This window comes from Parambassis ranga, chromosome 7, assembly GCF_900634625.1.
Source record: "Parambassis ranga chromosome 7, fParRan2.1, whole genome shotgun sequence".
NCBI classification, from domain to species: domain Eukaryota; kingdom Metazoa; phylum Chordata; class Actinopteri; family Ambassidae; genus Parambassis; species Parambassis ranga.
Genome location: NC_041028.1, coordinates 17,394,172 through 17,418,534, shown reverse-complemented (window position 1 = coordinate 17,418,534; position 24,363 = coordinate 17,394,172). Strand labels below are relative to the sequence as shown.

The following is a 24,363-nucleotide window of genomic DNA, read 5'->3' as shown; positions in this document are numbered from 1 at the left end:
CTAAAGTCAGAAAGTGACCCGAAAATCTCGCCACAGCACTCAGACGTCTGTTCGGTGTGTTTTTCCCCCTCTACATGACATGAGAGCGCCACCCATCTGGGAAGACTGGGCCAGGATGGCACGGTTACGTCGAGAGCGTCGCTGTGGGCGGATCTGTAGTAGCCAGTAGCTGGGCTAGGCGATCTCCGTCGGCGTTAGCCAGACAGGCTAGCGATGACGGATCGAATTGTTCCTGCCGGGATTTGGATTGTGAGCCAGCAGACATGATTTTATGGAGACCACCCTACAAGTAAGAGTTCCTGCTTCATATACAAATGTAAAACCGATGTTTGTGCTGAATGCGGCCTTATTTAAGAAGGAATGCTGCGGAGAAAAGGTGGGTTTTCCTCTCTGAATCCTGCCGGGAGGGAAGAGGTCGACAGATATGGAAGAACCATTAAAACATTATTTGGTTTCCCGCACGGTTTTATTTATGTAAAACTAGCATTTTGTGCTTAAAGTCTGGTTTTACCACTGCGTACAAACCATTCTCAGCTATTCGTACATGAATATGTGACTCAACCAAGACATGACAGTGACAGCCATCTTCAAACATGCCCAGCAGCTACCTACAGTAACGTTAGTACAGGCGGAGCACTGAGTATCTGAGCTTAGAAATCAGTGTTGTAAAGCTGATCGCTGCTGTGCTGCAGTTTATTTACAGCTGAAACAGAGGGCGGCGGCGCAAAGTGGCATTTTGGTTTAACTGCGACGCATTTAAAGGTCTTCGCCCAGCGTTTATGACGGGGGAATGGAATGGGTGGTGCTGCGTTCAGGGGCTCATGCTTAAATCCGAGCTTCGCATTATAGAGCTTCTAATTAGAAATGTTAAAACGCATCTCGATTTTTTTTTTCCCCCCAATGTTTATATTTTAATTCAACATCATAAAATGCACCGAATGTGGGAAAAACGCAGCACAATACTTCAGTGACGTATGACAGTGCTGAACGTGTAACGGACTGTGATTTTGTCCCAGGTTGTATTAACGTGTGCACGAAAGGCCACGAAATTTCTCGACACGATCGTGAACAAGATATTCCGATAACAGTGAAGGCATCATCTTACGTAATAGGATGAGGGGCAGGGCGTGCAAGCAGAGGAGTGAGGAGACGTTGGAGACGTGCGAACACACACACGCACACGCTCCTGTACACAAAGTGGATATCTTACATTCCTGGGTTTTGACAGCTTTGGTGCAGACGGACTGACTGACGGATTTTGGGACACTTTGACAGAGAGGAAACGGTGACGGAGCAGAGGTTTTTGCTTTGTTTATTGCTGCTGGTAAGACGTTGATCCTCATGTATTTGGTAGTGTTTACACCAGAAAGGGTCAAAACTGGAGATGTTTTGAATGTTTTGGATGTTTTTTTTTTTTTAAAAAAAGGATATTTACATTACACATTACACAGGCGCAGCCTCAAAACAACCTACGGGGGCAGCGCGGTTGGACTCGACACCGTGAACTGATTGGTTTATGTTTAAATGATAGTCCAGATTCCAACGTGATAAACATCAACACAGTCTCTAGTTTGCTGAGTTAATATTTGAGCGATTGTCATGAAAAATGCCGCGTTAAGGTTGCTACATGTCTGCTATCCCTGTCGGAGCTCTATGGTGTTTACATGAGTGCGGGGCTATTATAACCCAGCCACGTGTTGGTAGCTGGGGACCATGTGGCCATTGTAAACACTGCTGCCTCTGGGTCTTTATGTGTTGTTTACGTTTTACTATAAATTATGGACAAAAAAAAAACAGCTTGTAAGAAGTTTTATAACAGCAGTTCACTTCAATGACAGAGAACCAGTAGATCGAGCCTCTGTTGTGCTGTGGGGTAGGATCGTTGTGTATTATATAATGTAATGTCACCAGATTATTTGCATGGAGCTCCCTTCCATCTGCCTCCCACCGTAATTAGTAGTCCCGGCTTAAATGTCAATATTGTTACAAGAAAGGTCATTTTTCCACATGATAACTAACCAACAGAGAGTCCGGGATCATCAGCTAGTCACATCTTTTTGTGTGGGTGCTGTGACAGCAGATAAAGGAACAGCTTTGGCTGTCACCCACTCTTTTGTTTCAGTGATGTAAGCCCACTGAAACTCAATTAACAGAAGGCTTCTATTCTTTGTTTTTACTATGCACAGAGGGTAGAGTAGCCAAATGTTGTACTCAAGTAAGAGTATCGTTACTTTAAAATAATTTTACTCATGTAAAAGTAAAAAGTAGTAGTAAGAGTAAAAAAAGTACTGGGTGAAAAAAGTACTCAAGTACTGAGTAAATGTTGGAGTAACATCATATTTATTCCTTGTATTGATTTATGGTAATCGGACAAAAGTCAAATAAATAAATTCTTGTAATTGCCAGCAGAATAGTCATTTTGTATTAAAACTTAAATAATGAGCACAAATAATATTACATCTTTACAAATACTTAAAAAAATGTATTGCACAAGTTTTAACTCTGTATAAAGAAAAATATCAATGAGATCAATGCTTCTGCCATTTTTCGTGTGTTTATCCTAGGCGTGTGCAAAATTGTATCGTGCGCAATTAATCGTCAGAAAATCTGTCACCGATTAATATTTGCCACTTAACGATTACGGCGATTAGTGCCTCGTCACGATGACGCATTTTTGTGTGCGGCGTATTCTCACCATCACCCGCAAGCACGCACATGTGAGCCCACAATAACAATAATGGCGGAAGGCAGTGGTATTCAGTTAAATGATGCGGAGCAGCACGTTCCTAAAAGAGGTTCAACGTCTTACACCATAAGCCGGAGTACGAAGAAAGCCGAAGAAAGCCACAACGCCGGCTACAGCTGTAGTATATAGTGCAGCGCATGCATACGCAACATGCATTAGGTGTGAAGCGTGGAGCGTTGGTTGTTGCCATAGTAATGGTAAAATAATGGAATAATAACAATATCAAGAATCTGTGTGTGGAGATTAATGGCAGATGAGTGTTTGACTTGGAGAGGTGAAATGCAGCTGTGACAAACAAGGCGATCAGTTCCGACCAGAGGTCACTGATTAGGAGACGAGGACTGTCTAAAGTCAGACAGTCTGTCTGATAGCGCACACACACACACACACACACACACAGTATGTGTCTCATTAATATCGTTGCCATCTGCTCCATATGTAACAGCCCAATTAGAGAGATGCCCTTTGACCCTACCTGTCCAAATTTAATTTGAAAGTCCGCCGCCGTCCCCAAACACTCCCCCCTTCCTCTCTCTCACACACACATATAACCATGGACATAGGCTATCCAGACTTTGACCTTTCATTGTTGTCTCTCTGCAGGACCTGAGCTGATTTGTCAGCCTTGTGTAGGTTTGGTTTTCATCCCCTCCCTGAGTGTCCTGTGGATATCAGCTGACCATGGTGGTCTGAACAGAGGAAACGCAGGGAGGAATCCTGGCATTGTGTGTGTTTGTTCTAACACAGCAAGGCTTGACCAAGACAGGAGGAGCAGAAAGACGGACCAGAGGGAGAGAGACCGAGAGAGAGAGAGGGGAAAAGCACATTTAAACACAAAAGATGTCTCGAAACAGAGAACTGGTGGTTTTCTACATAAAGTATAAACTCTCCCAGAGAAACTATCCTCTCAACCACATTGTACTAAATGAGCCACCAAACAGGACTGATGGGGGGGAAGCAGGGTTGGGCGTTGAACAGCAGACAGAGACACATGCCAATGGGACTTTTAATGGCACAAGCCCCGGGACACCGCCAGCGTCCCCTCAACGGCAGCAACGGTCGCCGTCCACGACGAGCATGGACGCAGTGAAAGAGGCTCTTCAGGACACGGCCAACGAGTTTGAGCTACGATACGCTCGGGCCTTCAACGATCTACACAGCCAGCTGCACATCACACCGGCCACGGCCTACCAAAGCTTCGAGAACGTGATGGACGAGGTGTTCCGGGACGGCGTCAACTGGGGGCGCATCGTTGGGCTGTTTGCGTTCGGCGGGGCCCTGTGCGTAGAGTGCGTAGAGAAGGAGATGAGCCCCCTGGTGGGAAGGATCGTAGAGTGGATGACAGTCTACCTAGACAACCACATTCAGCCCTGGATTGAGAGCCAGGGAGGATGGGTGAGTCTCTCTCACACACACACACACACACACAGAAATGTGCTATGATATGTACTTGTCTGGTCACCTGCCTGATGAAATCGCCGTTCCATCATGTTGTGACTCATATCTTCTGTTCTGTGACACAGCACAGGGGTGTGGAGTGTCTTTGCAACCAGTGAATGAAAAAGGACCTCAGATTAGATGGGATGAAAAATAAAAACATCTGTGCTCGGACACAGTAAAAGAGAATGTTTGTGTGGTCAGCAGCTGGTTCAGCTGTTCTCTAATTGATCAGCAGCATGGAGCTCAATGAGCTGAATCGAAGTGGGGGCTTAACAGGCTACATCAGGGCTTTGTAGCTCTCTGCTGCCTGCCTCGCTGATCGAAGTTCTCTCATCACAGGGCAAGATGAAGTCCAGGGCTTTTACAGATAGCCCTTTGTTTCACTCCGGCCAGTTGATTGGCTCTGTGCGGTTTTTTTTTCTTCCTGACTCCATCTGACCATTTTATCTGTACATTCTTTCCACTGGGTTCCTCACAGAGGCAGCTGCTTGCTGATGAAAGCTGTTGTTTTCTTTTTTTTTCTGAGGTTGGCTTCAAAGTGGGTCGTCCCGGTACTGTGTGTGTGTGTGTGTGTTTACATATGTGCTCGTGCACACTTCCAGGACATTTAAGGTCGGCTCTGTTCCTTTGTCCCAGCCATTTGATGGTATGAAGGAGAGCGGGAGGGGAGGGGCTGTTTATATTCACCCTGGCGCAGTGTAACACCGGGTCAAAGGTTGATCCTATGGAAACTGACATCACTGTTGCTGAAATCATACAAAGGAGAAAACCTTTGTCGTTGTGACTGCTGACTTTTTAATCTATTATTTATTTACTTGTTTTCCTAAGGATGTGTTAATACATGTTAGTGATGTGTCCAAATAATTATGTATTACATATTGGGTATACTTAATTTATAGCATATATTGCAAATAAAGAACCAGATTTTGCGCTTTGACTTTTGAAGAATGGCATGTCTCCTTCAAGAAACTGGGCAGCGAGTGTGTGTGTGTGCCTGTACCTGGGAGGGGGCGGGTATGCAGGAGTGTGCGCGACAGTGTGTGTATACGGAGACTGATAGAGGACGTGTACCCATTAGTGGCGAGTTGCTTGTTAGCGGCTGGAATTAAATGTATGGTACGGAGTAGAACAGTAAAGCTGCGGCCCCGATGCGGTCTGATTTTACCGTCTACGCATGCATGGATGCGGCAGAATTCTATTTTTTTGTTCGGGGGGGACATAGTCAAGGCAGGGGGCATTTGTTGTCAAGGCAGCCATAACTATAAAGCGTTGCTGTAAAACACTGACATCTGTCATGTGTGGCTGATCTCATAGTTGAAGTTGTCACAACACCCACACTCGCACACATAAACATTAACACGCTTATGGGAGATTTTACTTAGCAACAGGTTGGCTAATGTCAGTTTCTGCAAATAGCTGTGGTTGCTGCCTCGCATGTCAGTGAATGACTTCATGTGAAATATTGAATGGATCTGGACTGGTAGAGTTTCACTTCTCCTGCAGGCAGACTGAACACATGATGCTGCTTCCTTCCCCTTATGAGCTTTAGTACCTTTTTTTTGTTAGAATGTTATTGTTGATGCGTTTATTTGGTGCTGGGGGGGATTGATGTGTCCTGTAGTTGTACACTCTTCCAAAGAATAAAATACACAGTTCTGTAGGGGGTTTACCAGCACTGCCATCATTTCTTCCCATCACTTTTCGGCTTTCCCCGTCTTTGTCACAATGTCATTACTTTGTCTTCTGTTGTGGTTTTCTCTGTTCAAAGCCAACCTACACTTTCCCTGAAACGTACCGCAGACTCTCGGTAAACCCACACGAGACTTTGTTGGGGTTTTTTTTTTCCTGTCTTTTATTTCCCTCTTTATTCCCTTCTTCTCTCCCCCGACGCCTCCTCACAGGGATGAAGCACAAAGCCGTTGGCAGATGTGGGTGTAGCTGTGAGGCAGGTGTGCCCTTAGTGTTAGCTGATGAAATATTAGTTTGCCCTAAGCAGCAGCAAGGTCACTTTATACTTCACTCAGCAATCACTCAGTCTCATGATCTTATTACAGCGTATTTTTCAAAATATTTGCTGTTTGGAAGAACTGTGACAGAAAAGGTGGAGGAAAGGTTCTTGGTTCTGCTTTATCATTTGAAATAAAGTGTAAATGGATGATGTAAGACAATATTTTGAAGCTAAATCTCAGGGTGAAGTCATCGCTGTTACAATATTGGTGCACATTGTTTTAAATTTGGCACAACTTGTCAATAAATAGATAGAAATAATTTTATTTTAGACAATATATATATATATATTCATCTGCCTGAATTTCAGCTGCTTTTTCATAACATTTTCCCAAACAAAAACACAAAGAGAAGGTGAGACTGGAGGAGAAATAGTTGAGGTGACAGTTAAATATTGAATAGTGAAAAGGTGTTTTGCACAGCAGAGAAAACCTGGCTGTCACAAAAAAAAACCCGATAAGGTCTCAGCCTAAATGATCCCGCCGGAGCTTATTTTGGAGCCTTCCCCCGTCCAGAGATATTCAGTAGCAGCCCTGGATGTGAGGCAAATGTGCTCGGCTTGATTCTCCCTCCACAGCGTGCGCGTTTAAAAGAAGCACAAAGAGTAAAGCCATATATTGTCGGATAATAAACCTCCTCGGCAGACAGCAGAGGTAGAGACAGTGCCATCGACCTAATAATGCTGTTTCCAGCAGAGCAGGCGATGGCAGTGATTACTCAGTGGAGATTGAGCCGCCGCAGGGTGGGGGTACGGGGTTATTACCAATTATAGATGAATAATATCTCAACCTGCTACTGGGGGGAAACAATGTTTTTTTCCCCCTCTGACAGACTAATAAAGGCTAAACTCATTTAGAAGAAGCGCACTGCCACAGTCTGGGGATGCTTGGCTGGAGCTGGATGGAGAGGAGGGTGGGGGGGTGGGTGGGGGTGTAGAGAAACAAAGGGAAAAAAGAGACCATTAGTCCAGTTGTTCTGTTTTGCTCTGTCAATGGTTTCAGTAAGGTCAAGGAAAAGTTAACTACAAGAAAAATGTCTTCAAGCACTGAAAGTCTTTCTATTCCCCCCGTGTTCTGTGTGTTTTATCACCTCTGTCTTTTATGGATTTGTACAGTACACGGTGTACAGTTTATATATTATTCATCCCCAACATATCCCATGAAAAGAACCGATCATGCAAACTCTTCATGTGCAAATTGTTTTCTTTGTGCCAGAAAGTTCCAATTTTTTTCTTCTGCAGAAACGAAATAGGACATTTCAGGACATTTTAGTTGTTTTGTTTAATTTTTTTTTGGCTTCTTTCAAGAAAAAAAGTACCTATCTTAGGGTAGAGCCCTAAAAACATCTGATTTGTTCCTCATAGTGCTAAAGCCTACTTCAAGGACCAAATCAAGAAAAGGAGCCTTTCCTATAAAGCAGATTGAACCACCTTGTGCCCGTTTCACTTTCTGTGAAAAAAGCACCTATTTTTGTCCCTAACATACGCACTGAAGGTTTTTTTTGCTCGAAATATATATATATTTCCCATATGTGAACTTTACCAGAAACTAGGTCTGTTTAGGAAATTACCCTTGGTTTTTTTTTTTCGTGGAAGTGGAGTTATAGGTAAACATAGTAGTAGTAGTAATAGTAAGTAAACATTTTCAGGCTGCGACCTACTGACAGTTTGGGGAAATCCACGTGTTTTGAGAGGTGTCTTCTATCAACAGGAATTGTTAGTAACTATGCAGCATCAACATTGTTAATATATGTGATTATGAATTATACAGGCTCCCTTTTTAGTAAAGTGGGTTAGACACTGAAGCTGTAATTAAAGGCCTGTGGAGGGTAAGTCCATTGACTTGTTTTGACAAGGGAAACACCTGAGCTTCCTTTGTGCCATTCTCCACGGCAGACTCATTTACTTTCTCTCTCTCTCTCTCTCGCTCTCTCTCTCTCTCTCGCTCTGTAATTAAAATGCACATAGGATAGGCTGTTAGATCCACAGAGTCGTCTGTCAGACTGCCCTAACGGTAGAGGAGCAGGAAATCTCACCCTTGGGACCTATCCAGCCCGCCTCCACTCACCTCCCCCTCCACCAAACCTCAGTCTTCTATACATCTCTCTCCCTCCGTTTCTCTCCTGCGTCCTTCTACCTCCTTTAAGTGAACGCCTCCTCCGGCCACCAATCGATTTTTGTCCCTTATATTCCTATCTGCATCCTCCAGCACCTCCCTCTACTCTTCCGAGCTCCTTCATTTCCCTCCTCATGCGCCCTTCCTCCCCTCACCCTTCTCCTCCATCACTACACCCATCTATCTCCCCTCTGCAGACTATAGTGGCTAAATTAATTACGGACACGCTACCACACACCTCGTCAATCTCAGCGTTAACCCTGCGTACCCATATTCTGGCGCGTTTTCCCATGTTTGTTTATCAAAAACGCACAGATCGTCCGTAACGTCGTCATCAGCACTATCGATTCACACCCCCCACACCTCCACCCCAACCCACACCTGCCACCATTCCTTCATCTTTCTCTTCTTTTACTCCCTTCTCATCTCCCACCATCCCATCCTCCTCCTCCTCCTTTGCCCCTTCATCGCTAATAGATCATGTGTGGCTAATTAGGAGAGATGTGTATTTTTTTGCAGCTTCCTCTTTTTTTTAAGAATAGAGCTTTGGTAATGAAGCAAAGTTTCCATGAACCGATTGTGGTTTTTTTTTGTAATCTGCACGTGGTGTAGGTTGTTGTTTTCACCTCATATATTTTCGAGCGATTTATTGTATGGTGGCGCACTGCAGAGGGGAGGGGACGGCGCCAAGTCAGTCTGGTCATGTGACTACCTCAAACAAAGGACCTGTGGCCACACACACACACACACAGAAAAATTGCTGTAGTGGGTTTTTAGTTGTGCCCACAGGTGTGTTGTCGCTTTCCAAACAAAGCCGTTGCTAAAAAGGACTCGCAGATCTAAAAGCGACTTTGTCATTGTCTTATTCTTTAACTTGTGACACACATTATCTACACACATGCTGTCGCAAACCCTCTTTGCATCGGATCAATGGCGGGACTTTTGTTCCAACGGCATCAATAAGTGCCTGTGTGTGTGTCTGCGTGTGTGTTTGTGTGTGTGGTGGGCGGCTATATGCAGATTGATCTCTAAATGTTTTCATATGAATGTAGCTGCTCAACCATGGATGGGCCTCTATTGTCTTTGTGTGCATATGTTTAAAGTGGCGCGTGAGTTTTTCATGATCCGTGTGTGTCTGTGCGTCTGTGCGCTTGTAGTCAATGGTGTGTGTCAGTCACATCTTGAGAATGGCAGCAAACAGATTGTGTGATTCACATGCCTCCAGCCTCATGACAAGAACATCAGGAACGTGTCTCGTGTTTTCAGGTGGTTGTGTTTTTGTATGCACATGTGTCCTACTTGTTTGTGTCTTGTTTGCCTTAAAGGAGGGGTGTACTGTGTCAGTCATGTTTGACTAAAAGTGGGCCGTGCCTTTCACACAGGGTCATCCAGTTTGTTTTTTTGTGCAGATAACATTAAAACAACCAACAAAAATCAACAACCAAATGACGCATGATGCATGATGATGATGCAGAACGGCTGCAGTGTTTGTAATGCGACATATAAGGCTGACAACAATATTATTTGTTTTTGTGCATATTAATCGTCTGTAATGTTGCTGATTAAACAGCCGATAACCAAAATTAGCTAAGCTATGAGAGGCAGCTGCTAGTGTCTTTTTACAATGTCTAACTATATAATATTACGCTTTTTAATCTATGCCTCCTTTTAAAGTGATCACTCGGTTGAGGTCTTTAGCCTGTGATCCTCCCTGTGGCACACGCTCACAGCAGGGTGCTTTAGTTAATAGCTGACATTACTATATCTATGCTATATCTCACAAACAACACATGAATCAACACCCGAATCGCTGAATATTTGTGTCAGTTATTTGGTGTGAGTGTCGACGCACAGTCATTTCAGATTGCAAGTAAAAGCAATGGATCCAACTGTGGTACTATTTACTGGAGAAAGTGTTTGCGACTGCTCGTCTGATCAGTTGTGCACATGTAATGGCAGGAATGTTTGTTGGCATTTTTGTTTACAGCTGCAGACACATCCATTAGTCACGTGAAAGCCAAGTCCTGTCGCCTTGTAGCATCTCCACACACACACAGAAGTAAACACACAGTAACTATGCAAGACACATATATATATATATATATATAACACTAATGGCTACATTTGCAGCAGTCAGACTGCATCCGAATGCCTTTGTCTGCACCTTATTTGTCTCATTTAGAAATCCACCGTGGTGTCATAGCAGCGAGGCGTCCGTATGTTCCATATCCAGACGTTGTTTATGTACACAGGACAGACATCCAGCTGTGTAATAGATGACTGTGTGCGCGTCTATACTGCCAGCACACTGCAGAGCACAGAGCTGTTAGAGCAGCTTTGCCAGACTGGTAGACATCAGATTTCAACTGCACCATTATGGAACCCCCCCCCCCCACCCCCATCCCCCTACCCCCCTTAATGGCTGGCTGCCGAGAATGAAGAAGACGAGGAGGTTATAACGGGGCAGATGTAGACGGCAGACAGAGAGGAAGATGAGGCTTGTGACTCAGCTAGTTGAGGATGCAGTATGTGGGTCAATAGGTTACTCTGCACGTCTGGTGCAGTTTTTACGTTACTATATTATGCAGCTTACATGTTGTATGAATAGAACAGCTGGATGTTTGCAGCACACTGTGAAGATGCTGCATTCAGCTCGCCTACGTGCCGCTCCACTTCTCCATGGCTTAGTGGTGAAATCAGGTCACAAGCAAGCCCCCCTCCTCTCCACCCCCTTCCATCTTCCTCTCCATTCTCCCCTCTCCTTGCGTCTGCTTGTCCCCCTCATCTTTTTTTTTTTTTTACCTCCCCGCTCCAGCCCGCATCCTCCTCTTCCTCCTGCAGCAGACTCTCCTCTCTGACTTGCACAGCCCAGGCATCTGCCCACATCCCTCTTCTCTCTGATTGCATTTCACCATCCTCCTTTCTCTATCTGTCTCCTCCATGCGCACTGCTTCTCCGTCTATGCTCATATCTGTGATCAGATTATGAGGCATATCATGGGATTAGTAATTCTCATGGCATGTATTAAAGTGGGAGAGCTGAGGGATGGATAGAGCAGGTTGATGAGTATTTCATGGTAATGCGGCACCCAGTCTCATATACTACTAAATGATGATAAAGAGCATCAAGGCCATCGTGGTTTTATTCATCACAGGCTTGTTTGAATGGCCAGGGGGGTTAAGCAATAAAGAAAACACATATCTCCAGTGGCTCTGCAATAAGAGAGGGGAGATGATAGAGGGAACAAACCCAGCACAGCACACAGATATTCATCTTCTATGGAAGTGATCAAGGGGAAACTGTTACTTTCATGTTGTGGAATTTTAAGAAAATGTACAGTTCATGCCAGTGAAATCCATCCACATCGGGTTTTCCCCTGTCACTTTCCAGTCATTTTCTCCAGCCTCGTTTCCCCCCTCCAGCCTGCCTCTGCCCTGTGCTCGTGCTCCAGTTTCCCTCTCTTTCCTATTTCTTTTTTTTTGTCTCGCTCCCTGCCTGGCTTTGTGTCTTTCGTTCTGTCTCAGTCTGCTTCCTATCTCAATTACTCCTACTCTCTCTTCCAGCTCCTCCAGACAGATGGCAGGTCTCGAGGTCATGGTGAGGTGTCTGGGTGGGGTGATGGCCTACAGGGTGGAGGGTTATACCAGTATCTCTGCCTCTGTGATGTTCTCCGTCCCTGCTTCTTTACACTTTCCTCAACATGTGCTCTCTCTGCCAGACGTACACACACACACAGTCCTGAGTCCTTGGCCTTCCTGCTGTGTCTCAGCGGTGCACACATCTAGTATGTGTGTTTATATGTGCGTGTGCGTTTGCTGACAGAATGGGGTTTTGTGGAGTGAGACGCCCCCCCAGAGTGGGACAGGGAACAGATTGGAGTCTGAGCTTCCATGTCCTGACTCATTAATCTCCTCTTTAATTCATGGTCTCACCGCCGGCTCAACACGTGCGCACACACACACACACACACACAGTGTCAGCTCCAAGGTCCAAAAGGAGAGAGAAGAGTACATGCAGGCACTCTGGTGCTGGCAACAACACCAGCAAGTGTCACTACAGAAGGGAGATTTAATGATTTAACTTCCTCATTTTTCTTGCTTCCTCTCTTCTGCTTGGAAGTGATCCATCAAACTTCAAACCATTTCCTTCACCGCCCCCCTCAACCCTGGCATTGATCTCATGCTTTGGGTGGCAGCACTGTAGCCAAGAACATGCAGTTAAAATGTGAAATAGCTAAATGAATGATGGATGATAACTTCCATACTGTTCCTGGTACAATTTTCTGGCTGATGCTGAGTTTTCCGATCAGGCTCCAGACGCACCAAACCAACATCAAACAACTCACAGTGGCAATGGGCAGATTGTGGCATTGCCTCACATCACTTGTGTCTGGTCCAAAAATCCAGCTACATGATCTGTGCCTGCATGAGAGTAACTCTCCATAACAGTCTGTCTTCATCAGAGAAACAGGCCAGATTGGGGACTGCAGATACACAGTAAACAAAGCAGCACTTGGTTGCCATTATAACCAGTCTCGCTCACCACAGCAGCACTGGTTAGGGCTCAGAATTTTAGATGATATACTGGTTAACTAAGCTAAACAGCCACTGTGTGATCTCTCACTCTCAACTTTCTTGGTTGCACCAAGCATTTTGACATGGACTCACTTTTGGAGCCAGCTTCAAGTGGCCATTTGCAGTAGTGCACTTTTCACACACGTCCAAATTGCCTTCATTCCCCCCAGCTGTTGACACTTTCTTCTCACCGCTCTCTGTCAACTTGATGCTAAACCTATTTTAAATCTGTGACAGTCGGCTCCTTTTATGCATGGAGCAGCAGTCTGTCAGCCTGTTGTTTAAAATGTCTCCTTCTCTAACTCTTAACAGTGCATCTAAAAAAAAATAAGTAGAGGGGAACCATATTCAAGGCTAAACAAGCAACGGAAGAGGAGCTTCAGCTATACGCACATTTTAAGACTCACGATTCAAATGGATGCCCTCTTCGTCAGGGATCAGTGTAATATGTATTTTTCATGTTTTCCTCTCACAGTGGCCACATTTCAGCTTGAGCAGTCTGTCTTTTTATCGAATGATACTTAATTCTCTGTGTTTTACTTGGACTTTGTCTTTTTTTTTTAGTATGTATTTGTGGAATCCATGAACATTTTTTTAACTACATACATGAATTGTGAGATTTAAGTGCGCTCTACTCCATCACATTAGTCATGTGAGATTTTTGGCAGCCGACCTGACTCCCTTCGGAATGCTTTGGCAATTGTGATAAGAATTGAAAAGGGACGGAAGGCCTTGAGGAGGAGCAGGAAGAGATAGAACTCAAGGAGATGATGAGGACATTGATAAAAAAGGAACAGGCACTTACATTGTTGGCTGACTGGACACAGATCTGGTGCTACACAGAGGCCGGCTGACGTCACTGCACCGCAGAGGAGGATAAAAGTACTAAGGAATTTAGTAAGTCTAATCATATGATGGTGATGGCGTGGTATGGATAAGGATGGAAGTTGTGCTGCTTTTTACTCATTATTTCTTACTTTGATATGGAACCAGATTTAGATTTAGGCTGTGAAAAAAGGCAGATCCCTCATGAGACCATATGTTGAGGTCATTACAGTTCAAATATTTAGTTTAAATTTCAAACAACAAGCCCTAATACACACAATTTTCCATACTGACAATTGCTAATTTAATAAAAAGGTTTTCAGTGTTGTTCATTCTGGCAGATCCTGTCAAACCCAGTCTGTAAATCACTGGGCTCTAGTCCCTTCCCAGATATTCTAGTCTTCTTGCATGTGCTAGGTGTAAACCTTTTCCCTTAGCATGATGTGGGTTTCCCAGAGATGGTTCTAGCTCCTCCACCATGAAGGGCTGATTGACGGAGACCTTCATCGTGTCAGGTCCTCTTTTCTGTCAGAGGACTCCAGGCGCAAATACTTTCTTGGCCAATAAGCTCTTGTTAGCTAAACACTGCATTTGGTTGGATGTCCCATGTAAACAGCTTTAGAAAGGGTTTTTCTTACCTTTCTCACCTTTCTTACTCCTACGCAATCATGGAGATCATTGAAGAGAGCTTTTCTCTGTTATTAAATCATTTAATTCATTCATTAGTTATTACATAGCAAAGGTTTTGGATATGGATGTACATATAGTGCGCAATATGTTGTTCAGCATGACATTTGAGATTTTACTGTGCGCCTGCATTTCCTCAGGAGGTTTATCTGTTTCTTTTGATCTTGCCGAGTCGCTGTAGGCTTATGATCAACTCATGGCTCATTTGTCACACAGGTCACTTACGCACCGCACTTAGAACTCTGCACGCACATTCTTTCTGCTTATGTGACATCATTCGATCGGAAGCATCGAGAACGACATGTCACTGCCCGTGTCGTCCTGTACACAACATTTCATCAGTCACACTGTGCAACTGTGACTTTACTCAATAAGTAAAAACACACTGTGTTGCACTGTACTCTGGGCTCAGGGACACTGCTGTGTGTGTGTGCGCACAAGGCCACGTGCTGTTCGTGTGTACACATCCTAAGTGTTGCAACTTACAGGAAGTGTTGCTCAGCTACAGCCAGGATGGATGACATTTTAAAGTGTATTAAAAAGCAGCACTCGTAGCTTCCTGTGACTCTCGGGGACAATCAGGCTCTGGGTCACTGGCTGTGTGGTCCTACTTTCTCTTCTCCTACCAGATCCTTAACCTTCCAGTTTTTTGGGTTTCATATCTGGGTTCTGTTTTTTTTATTATTATTAGAATTTAGGCAGTTCATTCATGGAATTAGAAATGATTTGTCTGCAGCACATTATAATAAGTGTCAGACTTTGATTTACTTGGATGTGAAACAGACATCTCTTCTTCTATTTAACTTTCATTCTGACTGGCCGTTGAGAAACCTTGCAGATGTTACAGTTATTATGACTTAACTCACTCACTCCCTCATTCACACACAGAGATTATACTGATATCCACTCCATAACACGGTGTATGTGGAATTTCAAACATCCAAATACAAAGTGCAGTGTTGGGTGTTGTTTTTGGTGGCCTGCCACAGATTCTTTTAAATGCTCCACCCCACCTCCGATTTTATGTCTCATCATAAAAATGTCAACAAACCCCCACAAGGTATCACCTCCGGTAGCTCTAGTAACTTTCCATTTTATAAACTCCTTTGCCCCTATCTCTAGATGGGACTGGTTCAAAGCTGATTGTTCCAGATTGCTTTTTGTCACGTCATTGTTATTCAGTAGGAATTTAGCGTACACAGTCAAGAGTGCACAGTGTGCCCTAGAGCTGGAGTGCCTTTGTCTATCAGCTCAGAGAACGTTCCAGCTGGTAACACCGAACCCTCTGGATTCTTCTCTGCATGTGAATGGCGCCTTCAGCGTCCTTTTTAGCGCCAGCACAGCGCCGTCAACGCCAGCGCCTCTGCGTGTTTAAAACTGTTTCCAGCCATCACTTGTGGCCATTGTGGTCTGAGAAAGCCTTCTAGAAAACCTTGTCTGAGAGCGAACATCAGATGTTGCACACATACACAGAGATTAAAAAAGAAAATGTGCAGCTGCACATTAAAATTTACAGCAGACTCAGGCACTGCTAATGATTATTTTCATTAAATAGAAATTAAGATGATTATTTTTTAACTCAGCTGTTAATCATTTGGTCCGCACGACTCTCAACACAACATTATTGCAATATAAATCACTGTAAGCATGAGCTGCAACTAAGATTAATAATCTTTTTCACTGTAAAGCTGACTCCACATGTATCACAGAGAAAGCCTGTTTTAATTCCAACCTAGGGCCTAATAGTAGCTACTCAGTCCCTCTCCTGTATCAGCAGTCAGCTTGTGTGTAATGTGGGTGTTAACTTCTGTTATTGCGGTGTACTTTTTCACAGTGTCCCCAACTCATTGAAATTCATTCTATCTTAATCCCTATTTTGTCACAGAGGAGGAGGATGTGAGGTGTTTATCGGCGTCTGGTGTGTCGTGGTCAGGGGGGTTTCACCATCAGGGGATTTGAGTGTTGCATCTTGTTATGGTGCAACACCGGAGCAACTGACATGTCAGAGCTGATGAATGGGAAGCTGCAGCTAATGATCGTTAAAATGTTCCTTTCTCCCTGAGTAGTGTTGGGCCATTTATCAGCCACAGATATGAGACCTACAGAGACACACACACACACTAATCAGCTGCTTTCTGGTAGCTGTGGTAACCAAGTGAAGAATCTTTTTTCCGCGTGCCCCTTTTTGCTTCCCCTCGTTCTCTCTTTATATCCAACCTTTTGCTTTCATGAGCTAATCCTTCCCTCATCCTCTTTTTTTTTTCTCAATTCCCGGCTAACGAAGAAAGAGAACACATGGAGAAACAGGGAAAAAACAGAGCGGAGGCCTGAAAGAGCTCGGCAGGCTGCTGCCTAGCACCTGATTTCCTGAGGGAGCGGAGCAGAGATAAAGAAATCAAGGCGTGACCGTGTGAAAGGGAAAGAGAAAGAGATAAAGACGGGGTTTACCTGCCAGGTGGGACTAAGGGGTATTGAGCATATCAAACCAACAGTGCTGCCTTGACATGTACATAATGAATGGACTGGTAAGAAATAAAGCTGGAGCCCCTCTGGTATTCAGCTGAAGGTATATTAGAAGTTAAGTTGCTGATTCCCAAGATACGAAATGATGTTTATAGGGAGGTGTCGATCAGAATTAAGATGTGTGCAGCATCCTTCCATCACTGCTTAGGCTCAGCTGCAGTATCCGATTCACTGCATAGGCTCTGTGTCCAATGTATTATTTCATCATATCATTGTAAAAGGGGGCAAGTTTGGGCATGCTTACAAGGTTACTGCAGGTGTGACAAAAATCACACACACACACTGGCAACCACACCTGTCACCAACACTTAAAAAACCACATAAAAGGCCAGAAAATCGAAGGTGAACATGATCTATAGCACACGTTTCAGGTGTTTGCCAGCCTTTAAGCACAGGCACTAGATTTGCTTTTTCAATATCCAGAGCTCCATCGTTGTCCAAAAACTCTAAAAACCCAGTCAATCATTTCTTTGAACACACACACTGTAGTTCTTTTGTTAGTCATCCCCCAACAGTCATCAGAACAGTCCTTTAATAAAACACTACACAAAAACTACATTGTTTAAGAACAATTTTGACCAACAAAAACTTTATAATGTTCAACCCAAGCTGCATCCAAAGCCAAACAAAATGCAATCCATCACATTGCTACTTGATGGCTGGCTCCAAATGTGAGTCAATTTCCATAGAAATCCATGTTAAAATTCCAACCTACAGAAGAAATAAACCCTAAACTCTAATTTCCTTCTCATAGTGGATAATGGTGTTTGCAGTAATGTCACCACAGTGTCAGTAAGGACTTGAGTTTAGTTTAGATGTACTGTGTTAGAGGGGAAGAATATATATATATATATATATTTATATATATATATATATATATATATATATATAAACCACTGGCCCCAACACTGATCCCTGAGGAACTCCGTGCATAATTGTAGCTGCAATATACTTTCCTGTTTTTGAATTACAATAATTAAAGTTTTTGTAAACCATTTTAACATCAGACAAAGGAAAGCTTAGAAGGACGGAGGTACCTTTTTCTGTCCACTCTTTGGTTTCATGTCTATACATGTCTGCTTGAAAGGTGTCAGTCATCGTCACCGGGCGCAGTATTGTTTTCTACGCCCACATTCTCTACATTGTCCTGAAGGGTTTCACAGGAAGGGATAGGCAGTGGGTTCTTCTGCGGTAAAACATTGACTCATAATGATAAACAGTACCTTATCATATGGTCAGTTGACTTTGTAAGAATGATCATGCTTTTAGCAGATTTGGATGATAAAGAGGATCCCAGAGTAGATGGTGTTGTAGTCTTTATGATGTTACCACTGTGTCAGGAGTTCTTTAAGAGAGACAGGTAGTAAACATGTTAACACTATAAGCAATATAAAAGGTGTCGGTCATTGTCACAGTATTGTTTTCTACGCCCACATTCTTTACATTGTCCTGGAAGGTATCACAGGAAGGGTTAGGCAGTAAAACACTGACTCGTATTATCGTACACTGCAACACTGTGATCACACTACGTCATTATTCACTTAAGTTCCATTTATCATTCCCTCGCCGCTCTTCTAGCTGCTTTACTTTAATGCAACACTTAAGAGCAACTTTGCTCCATTGCATAATTAACCACAAACACTGTCTGCTGTCTTCTGCTTTCTCTCAGTCTGACAACTTTGTATTAGGCTATGCTGTCATCTGTGTCATAGGTCATGGCCAGCTGTTTATCTTTTCTGATTTGCCACGCCAAGGCCTGTAGGAAGTCCTGGTGAGGCTGAGGACAAATATTTACTTTATTTACTTTTTCCCAGCACGTGAACAGCACGCAGAGTCGCCTTGATTCCTCTCGGTCGTGAACAAGGCCTTGGTAGAGGTTCAGATAATTTAGTATGTGGTGAGTAAGAGATGAGGAACGAGAGGGGTTGCAGGTTAGGTTCTCACCTTGAGTGAACATCATACCAGACAGAGCCAGGCCCCCAGTGAGGCCTGCAGAATGAGATTTAGTAACATATTTTCGAATTCCATCCATCCTACTCATTAACTGGGTGATGCTCACTTACCCTCAAGCATAAAAAAACTTCTCCAGAATGTTTGCTCAATGAGGTTGGCAAATATTTTACAGTACAAGTGTGTGTGTGTGCGTGCGTGTGTGTTTTTAGAGCTAAACCATGAATGAGCTACTGTCAGACGAAGGTTTGGCTTCCTGAGAAACTGCCCTGCAGATCCAAACAGCAGATAAATACACTAGAGCTTTAGTGAGAGTGAAGTAATCATCAAACCCAACATGTAGCCTTGAATCAGGATTTTGATGAGTGTTGCACCATATTGTACTCCTCACTAATTGGCTGGTTGATTCTGTCTTGGCAGGCTCTCTGTTTGTAAATCCTTTCTACAGGATGCGGTTGGCGTTATCCACAATCTTCTCATTGTTAGTAGATCCTGGAACCAACAGTTCACTCTGTTGTCACAATGTCCAAGTTCCCAGAAGAGAATTTCAACAACACAGTGTGACCACCAGTCACTTTCTGTTCTGCTGTTTAGAAAGCAAAAAAAACACTAAACATCGCCAACCTTAACCTTGAAGTGTAACATGGCCGCACTGTGCAGGAGTCAAAGTTGGTATAAAGATGGGAGAAGGGGATCTGTGTGGCCCGGTTGATGGACTAAGCAGTTTGGAGTGGAAGGGAGTAACCCATCCATCGTTGCATCCATCCTTCTTTGCCCGGTACAAGGCCGATTGAAGTCAGTGGGAGCGGCTTTTCACATGTTGCCAGTTGTATGTGCTCAATGTGGGAGGATGCTGAAATACCCAAAGAACATCTTATCTTGTGTAGCTCACATATGTTTGTGGGAAACAATGGAGTTCTGTGGTACTGTAGATATTTCAGGTGTAGATGTAAATAAACGCAGCAGTGTGCTAATATATACAGCATGTGTGTGTTGAGCTGCACATCTTAGGAGTGAGCTCACTATATTTCCTTTCATTCCCCTCCCACACATTCACACCCTGCATACTTTCAAGAAGTTTGACTGACTCTATCATATTGTTTCATCCTGTAACTTTCCTGTGATCTCGGACACGGTATGATGTCATGCCGGAGGATTGAAAGAAGAGTTATATTCCGCAGCTTTGTTTATGGAGTAGAATAGAAAGTGATGGAATGACTCAGGATTCCTGACATTATGCCTCAGGAATCTCTTCATCTCTCCAGACCCTCCACCCCCTCTTTTTTTCTGCACCTTCACTATGAGATCAGATGGGTCCGCTGTGCTGCGAGATGTTTACTAGAGTGATCTTGACATAATAAATAATTCAGTGTAAAGCTTTATACACATAACCACACCGTTAATCAATGCACAGTGATCTCAGATTTTTCATAGTGTATGCGTAATGCTGCATATAATGGAGACTTACACTTGTGTTACTTACACATGTCAGAGATGAATTACTTCTGCAGTAACTAAAGTCAGCTTCGGGTTTCTCCTCTGAAATGTCCGTCCCTGTCATAATACCTCTACTTTGGCCATACTAAAACATGTCAGGTTGCAGCTGAATTAAGTAACACAACATTCAGGTTTCACTTCTTTGAATATCTATTGATGAAAGCCACGTCTGGAACTGTATGCTTGTGGGCACATAATACCATTTTCTTTAACAGATTGTCCCTGTATTGACCTCAAAGAAAACAGGCCAATGTGTTTTATATGGCTAATGAAAGTGAATGGAAGGAGGGGGGAAGTGAGGATTCCTCCAGGTTCCTCCTTCATCACCCCACAAAAATACGTTCTCTCTGTTTTTAGCAACAGCACAACGTCTCCTCCAGTCCCCTCGTGATCCGGGCTTCCTGTCACTTTGTTCATCATCTTGTCTCATAGTTTCCAGCAACAGCCCCTCCTGACTCCCCTCCCTCCATAAAAAGAGCGTCTGTCCCTGACTAAGAAATCCACATCTGAATTAGTCACTGTCACCTTTGTTACGATTAGACGCTCATGATTTGTGAATTCTCGCAAGTCATGTTTACTGAGCTGAAGAGCGGACAGCATGAGCATCATCAGCAGTGAATCAATAGGCACGGCAGTGTCCGGCTCAGCTGATAACTGGCTCCTCACTGGCTCCTCCCTGTGGTGACAGACTAGAAGTGCACAGCTGATTTCCAGGAAATGATTTCAGTGGGCAGCAATGTGAGTGTACATCAGAAAGCTGTCACAACAAAAATGGGATGCTGGAGCAGAGGAGCTGTTTGTTATCACTTTCAGCATCAGTGCAGGTGGCGTTTGGGTTTTTTTATGGTGCTTTTGATGTTGATTTACCTGTGTGATCGCTGCTGTGGGTGGAAAGTTCCCCCGTGGGTTGTGTTAGTCATACAGCTACCCAGCTGTGGATATCTATCAGAGACCTTTACAAAAGGGAATCCACCTGAATAACCTTTCCTCTTTTGAACGTGAAAATGTCGGGAAGTGTGCATGCTTGTGGGTGTTCGTAATTTGAATACTCCTGTGTTAACCCTTTACTTTCCTCTCCTCTTGTTTCGCCTTTTTTTAGGAGCGTTTCGCTGAGATCTTCGGACAGGACGCGGCGGCCGAGGGCAGGAGGTCTGAGGAGAACTTCAAGAAGTGGCTGCTGGTGGGGATGACCGTGGTGACTGGGGTGGTCGTGGGTTCGCTTTTCGTTCAGAAGCGCCTGTGAGGAGACGACGCTCTCTGTCTCTCTGTCTTTCTCCCTGCTCTCCTCTCCATTCACCTCCTTCACTACCCCCAACATTAAAATGAAGGTCTCATCAGAACTGCTGAAGGTGTTTACATTCCCCCCCCCCCCCCCCCCCCCCCCCAAACATGCATCTTGCGGCGGACCGAGAATCCTCAAATGTTGAACTTTTGCGATAAAGACAGAGATCTCCACGATCATTACCCACGTGTTTGTATGTATTAGTTTTAACAAATTTTTTGTTTCCAATTCTCCTCCAACATTAACTCATCTGATTAAAAGAGTCTAACGTGTTGTGTGGTCTCGTCCAGGAGATGGTTTTGTCACCTGTCCCCACACACACACACCACTCAACAGTAGCTTTGTATGTGCCATATGGAGAGTGTAAGCAGGGGTGGATCTCCTGCCCCTGGACATCTTTTTGTACTCCAAATTTCCTGCCAGCCATGCTGATCACCATCATAATCCATAACCCCACTGTTTGTTTTGTCCTTCATGGTTGGGTTAGCAATTCTAGCTGATTAAAAAAAAAACACATGAGTACGTAAAGTAAAACTGGGAAAGAAGTCTCTCTATTTGTTTGTGTTTGTTGGTGAATTTGTATGTCTGAACTATTAAAATCCCACTGCTCCTGCCGATGTCTGCTTTATGGTCATACTTGGCCTCAGATCCTCCATATTTACCACACAGTAGCAAATACCTGTAGCAACACATACGATAGAGAGGCGGCACCACACTCAAGATCTTTCAACAGCATCATGAAGTGTTTAACAGTTACATGGGTTGGATATTTGGATGTAAAAAAATTTTTTGGTATCATTTTATTTTAACACCCCCCCCCCCTCCCCCCATCCTGAATGAAGACATACTGCTTATACGGATATTTACTGAGCATCTTTTGGCTTTTTGTGGGTTAGCTTCAGACAGCGACTGAGATTATTCATCCACTTATGAGTCATCCAATTACCAGAAGGATTCTTCAGAAAAGCAGCTTGCATGAGCAACTTTCTGACAGCTGTGTGCAAAAAAACACATCTGGTACATTAGGTTAGAAAAAAGCTCTGATGAGCTCTGTGTTTTTAGGAAAGACAAACACTACCAGGCTCCTGTGTAGAAATGGTTAGAAAAGCTAGCTAGCTAACATCGTTAGCAAATAATCAAATGGTACGTCTCAACCCCGGGGTGGGTTCATCGTGTTAGCATGGACCCAGGAGGCATTTCTCACTCGCTGTTAGGAGCTAAGCTAGGTTAGCTTAGCTGTTATCTCGCAGCCTGATTCTGGTGTGTTACACTATTTCCTATGACCCATCAGAAACATGTTCATGCAGTAATTTTGTTTACAGTGTTTGTGTAATTATTGACAGTGCCAGAAGGGGGAGACAAACATTTTGCACTGTAGCTTTAATGTTGAGCTCAAAAGTTCCAAGTTTTTTAGCTGCATCTCATGGCCTTGAACAGACTGTGTGCAATTATTAGTTGATCAATTGATTAGTCTACGTTAGTAGTTCTGGAATTTGGTTATTTGTTATATAAAAGTCACCAGATACACTGTATAGTTGTGATGGGGGGTTAAAATACATGTATTTTTTCTTGCGCCTTATTCCTTATTTTGAGTCATTTCTGTTTATCAGTGACAGTTCATGCATCATGTCATCAGTCTTCTGAAGATGTATGTAGCAAACCTAGCGGAGCAGCTGTCTGCAGTGCAGTTCTGCTTCAGAAAATGTCTCATTGTGTCTGTTTCAAGCCAATCAGCGGCCGCAGGACCATGAAAGTAGACACCTACACCTTCATATCTCATCTCGCACACTCACTTCATTTTATCCACGCGTTGCTTTCACAGTCCACCCCCACCCCCATCACCCCCCCTCACCCACCCAACTTCTCCTCCTCCGTCCTCCCCAGACACCTCGAATCTGTCAAATCTCCATCCGTCTCTCCTCCTCTCTCCCTCTCCATCCAGCTCCACCTCTTCCTCCTGCAGTCCCCGGGCTGTCACTGCACCTAGTCACGTGTGTCAGTCACAGCTGGCCCACCTGCTGCTTCACACAGACACAGCTCACCATGCGCACTGGCAACACAAACACACACACACACACCTGCCAGTCAGATATAGTCCACAGGAGATGGAAGGGGGGAAGGAGACCTCGTCTTTGTTTGTGAACATCTATCTATCTGTCTAATTTGAAGTGTTTGTCGCCTGGCGTTTTACGCACCGACAACTGGCAGCTCGATTAATTTACTGGGAAGGAAAGGATAGGTAGAGTAGGGGGGGGGGGGGGGTTGCATTCATCCCTGTTCCCATCACCCCATCATGTTCATTTACATACATTCCCTCTAAAGATGGAACAGATACACACTGACTACTGGCGAGCGTCTCAGCCAAGGCCTGCTCTCATACATTCCAGTGCAGTATATATATATTTTTCTAATGAACGCCCCATCAAGAAGCTGCTCACAGGTTTCTCTGCTGTCTGGGCCTTCACTCAAACAAACCCCCTAACTCATGATGTGTGTGTGTGTGTGTGTGAACTTCTGTCTAATAAAATGTTCCTGAAAAAGGCACAAATGAAGGAAGTGTGACAGCACTGGCACGACCGACCCTATATATATATAATATATATATATATATATATATGCTAGTTATTTAAACTGATTAGAATAGTACATTAGCTTAGTAGCATATTTAAGAAAAACTGATGGCTTTTATTTATATTTGGTGTAAAAAAAAAAAAAAAA

At 43.9% G+C, this 24,363-nt stretch overlaps 1 protein-coding gene across 2 annotated transcripts; it reads left to right on the top strand.

The window, feature by feature from the left end:
• The first annotated feature begins 132 nt into the window (after positions 1 to 132).
• On the top strand, positions 133 to 24,363 carry bcl2l1 (BCL2 like 1). Of its 2 annotated transcripts, none has more exons than XM_028409290.1 (3): positions 133 to 289; positions 3,350 to 4,141; positions 21,463 to 24,363. In XM_028409290.1, the coding sequence occupies exons 2-3, from the start codon at positions 3,587 to 3,589 to the stop codon at positions 21,604 to 21,606; spliced, it is 699 nt and encodes a 232-aa protein (XP_028265091.1). In that variant the 5' UTR covers positions 133 to 289; positions 3,350 to 3,586; the 3' UTR covers positions 21,607 to 24,363. The 2 variants fall into 2 exon arrangements, with proteins under 2 accessions (XP_028265091.1, XP_028265092.1); XM_028409291.1 differs by lacking the exon at positions 133 to 289 and adding an exon at positions 1,129 to 1,324.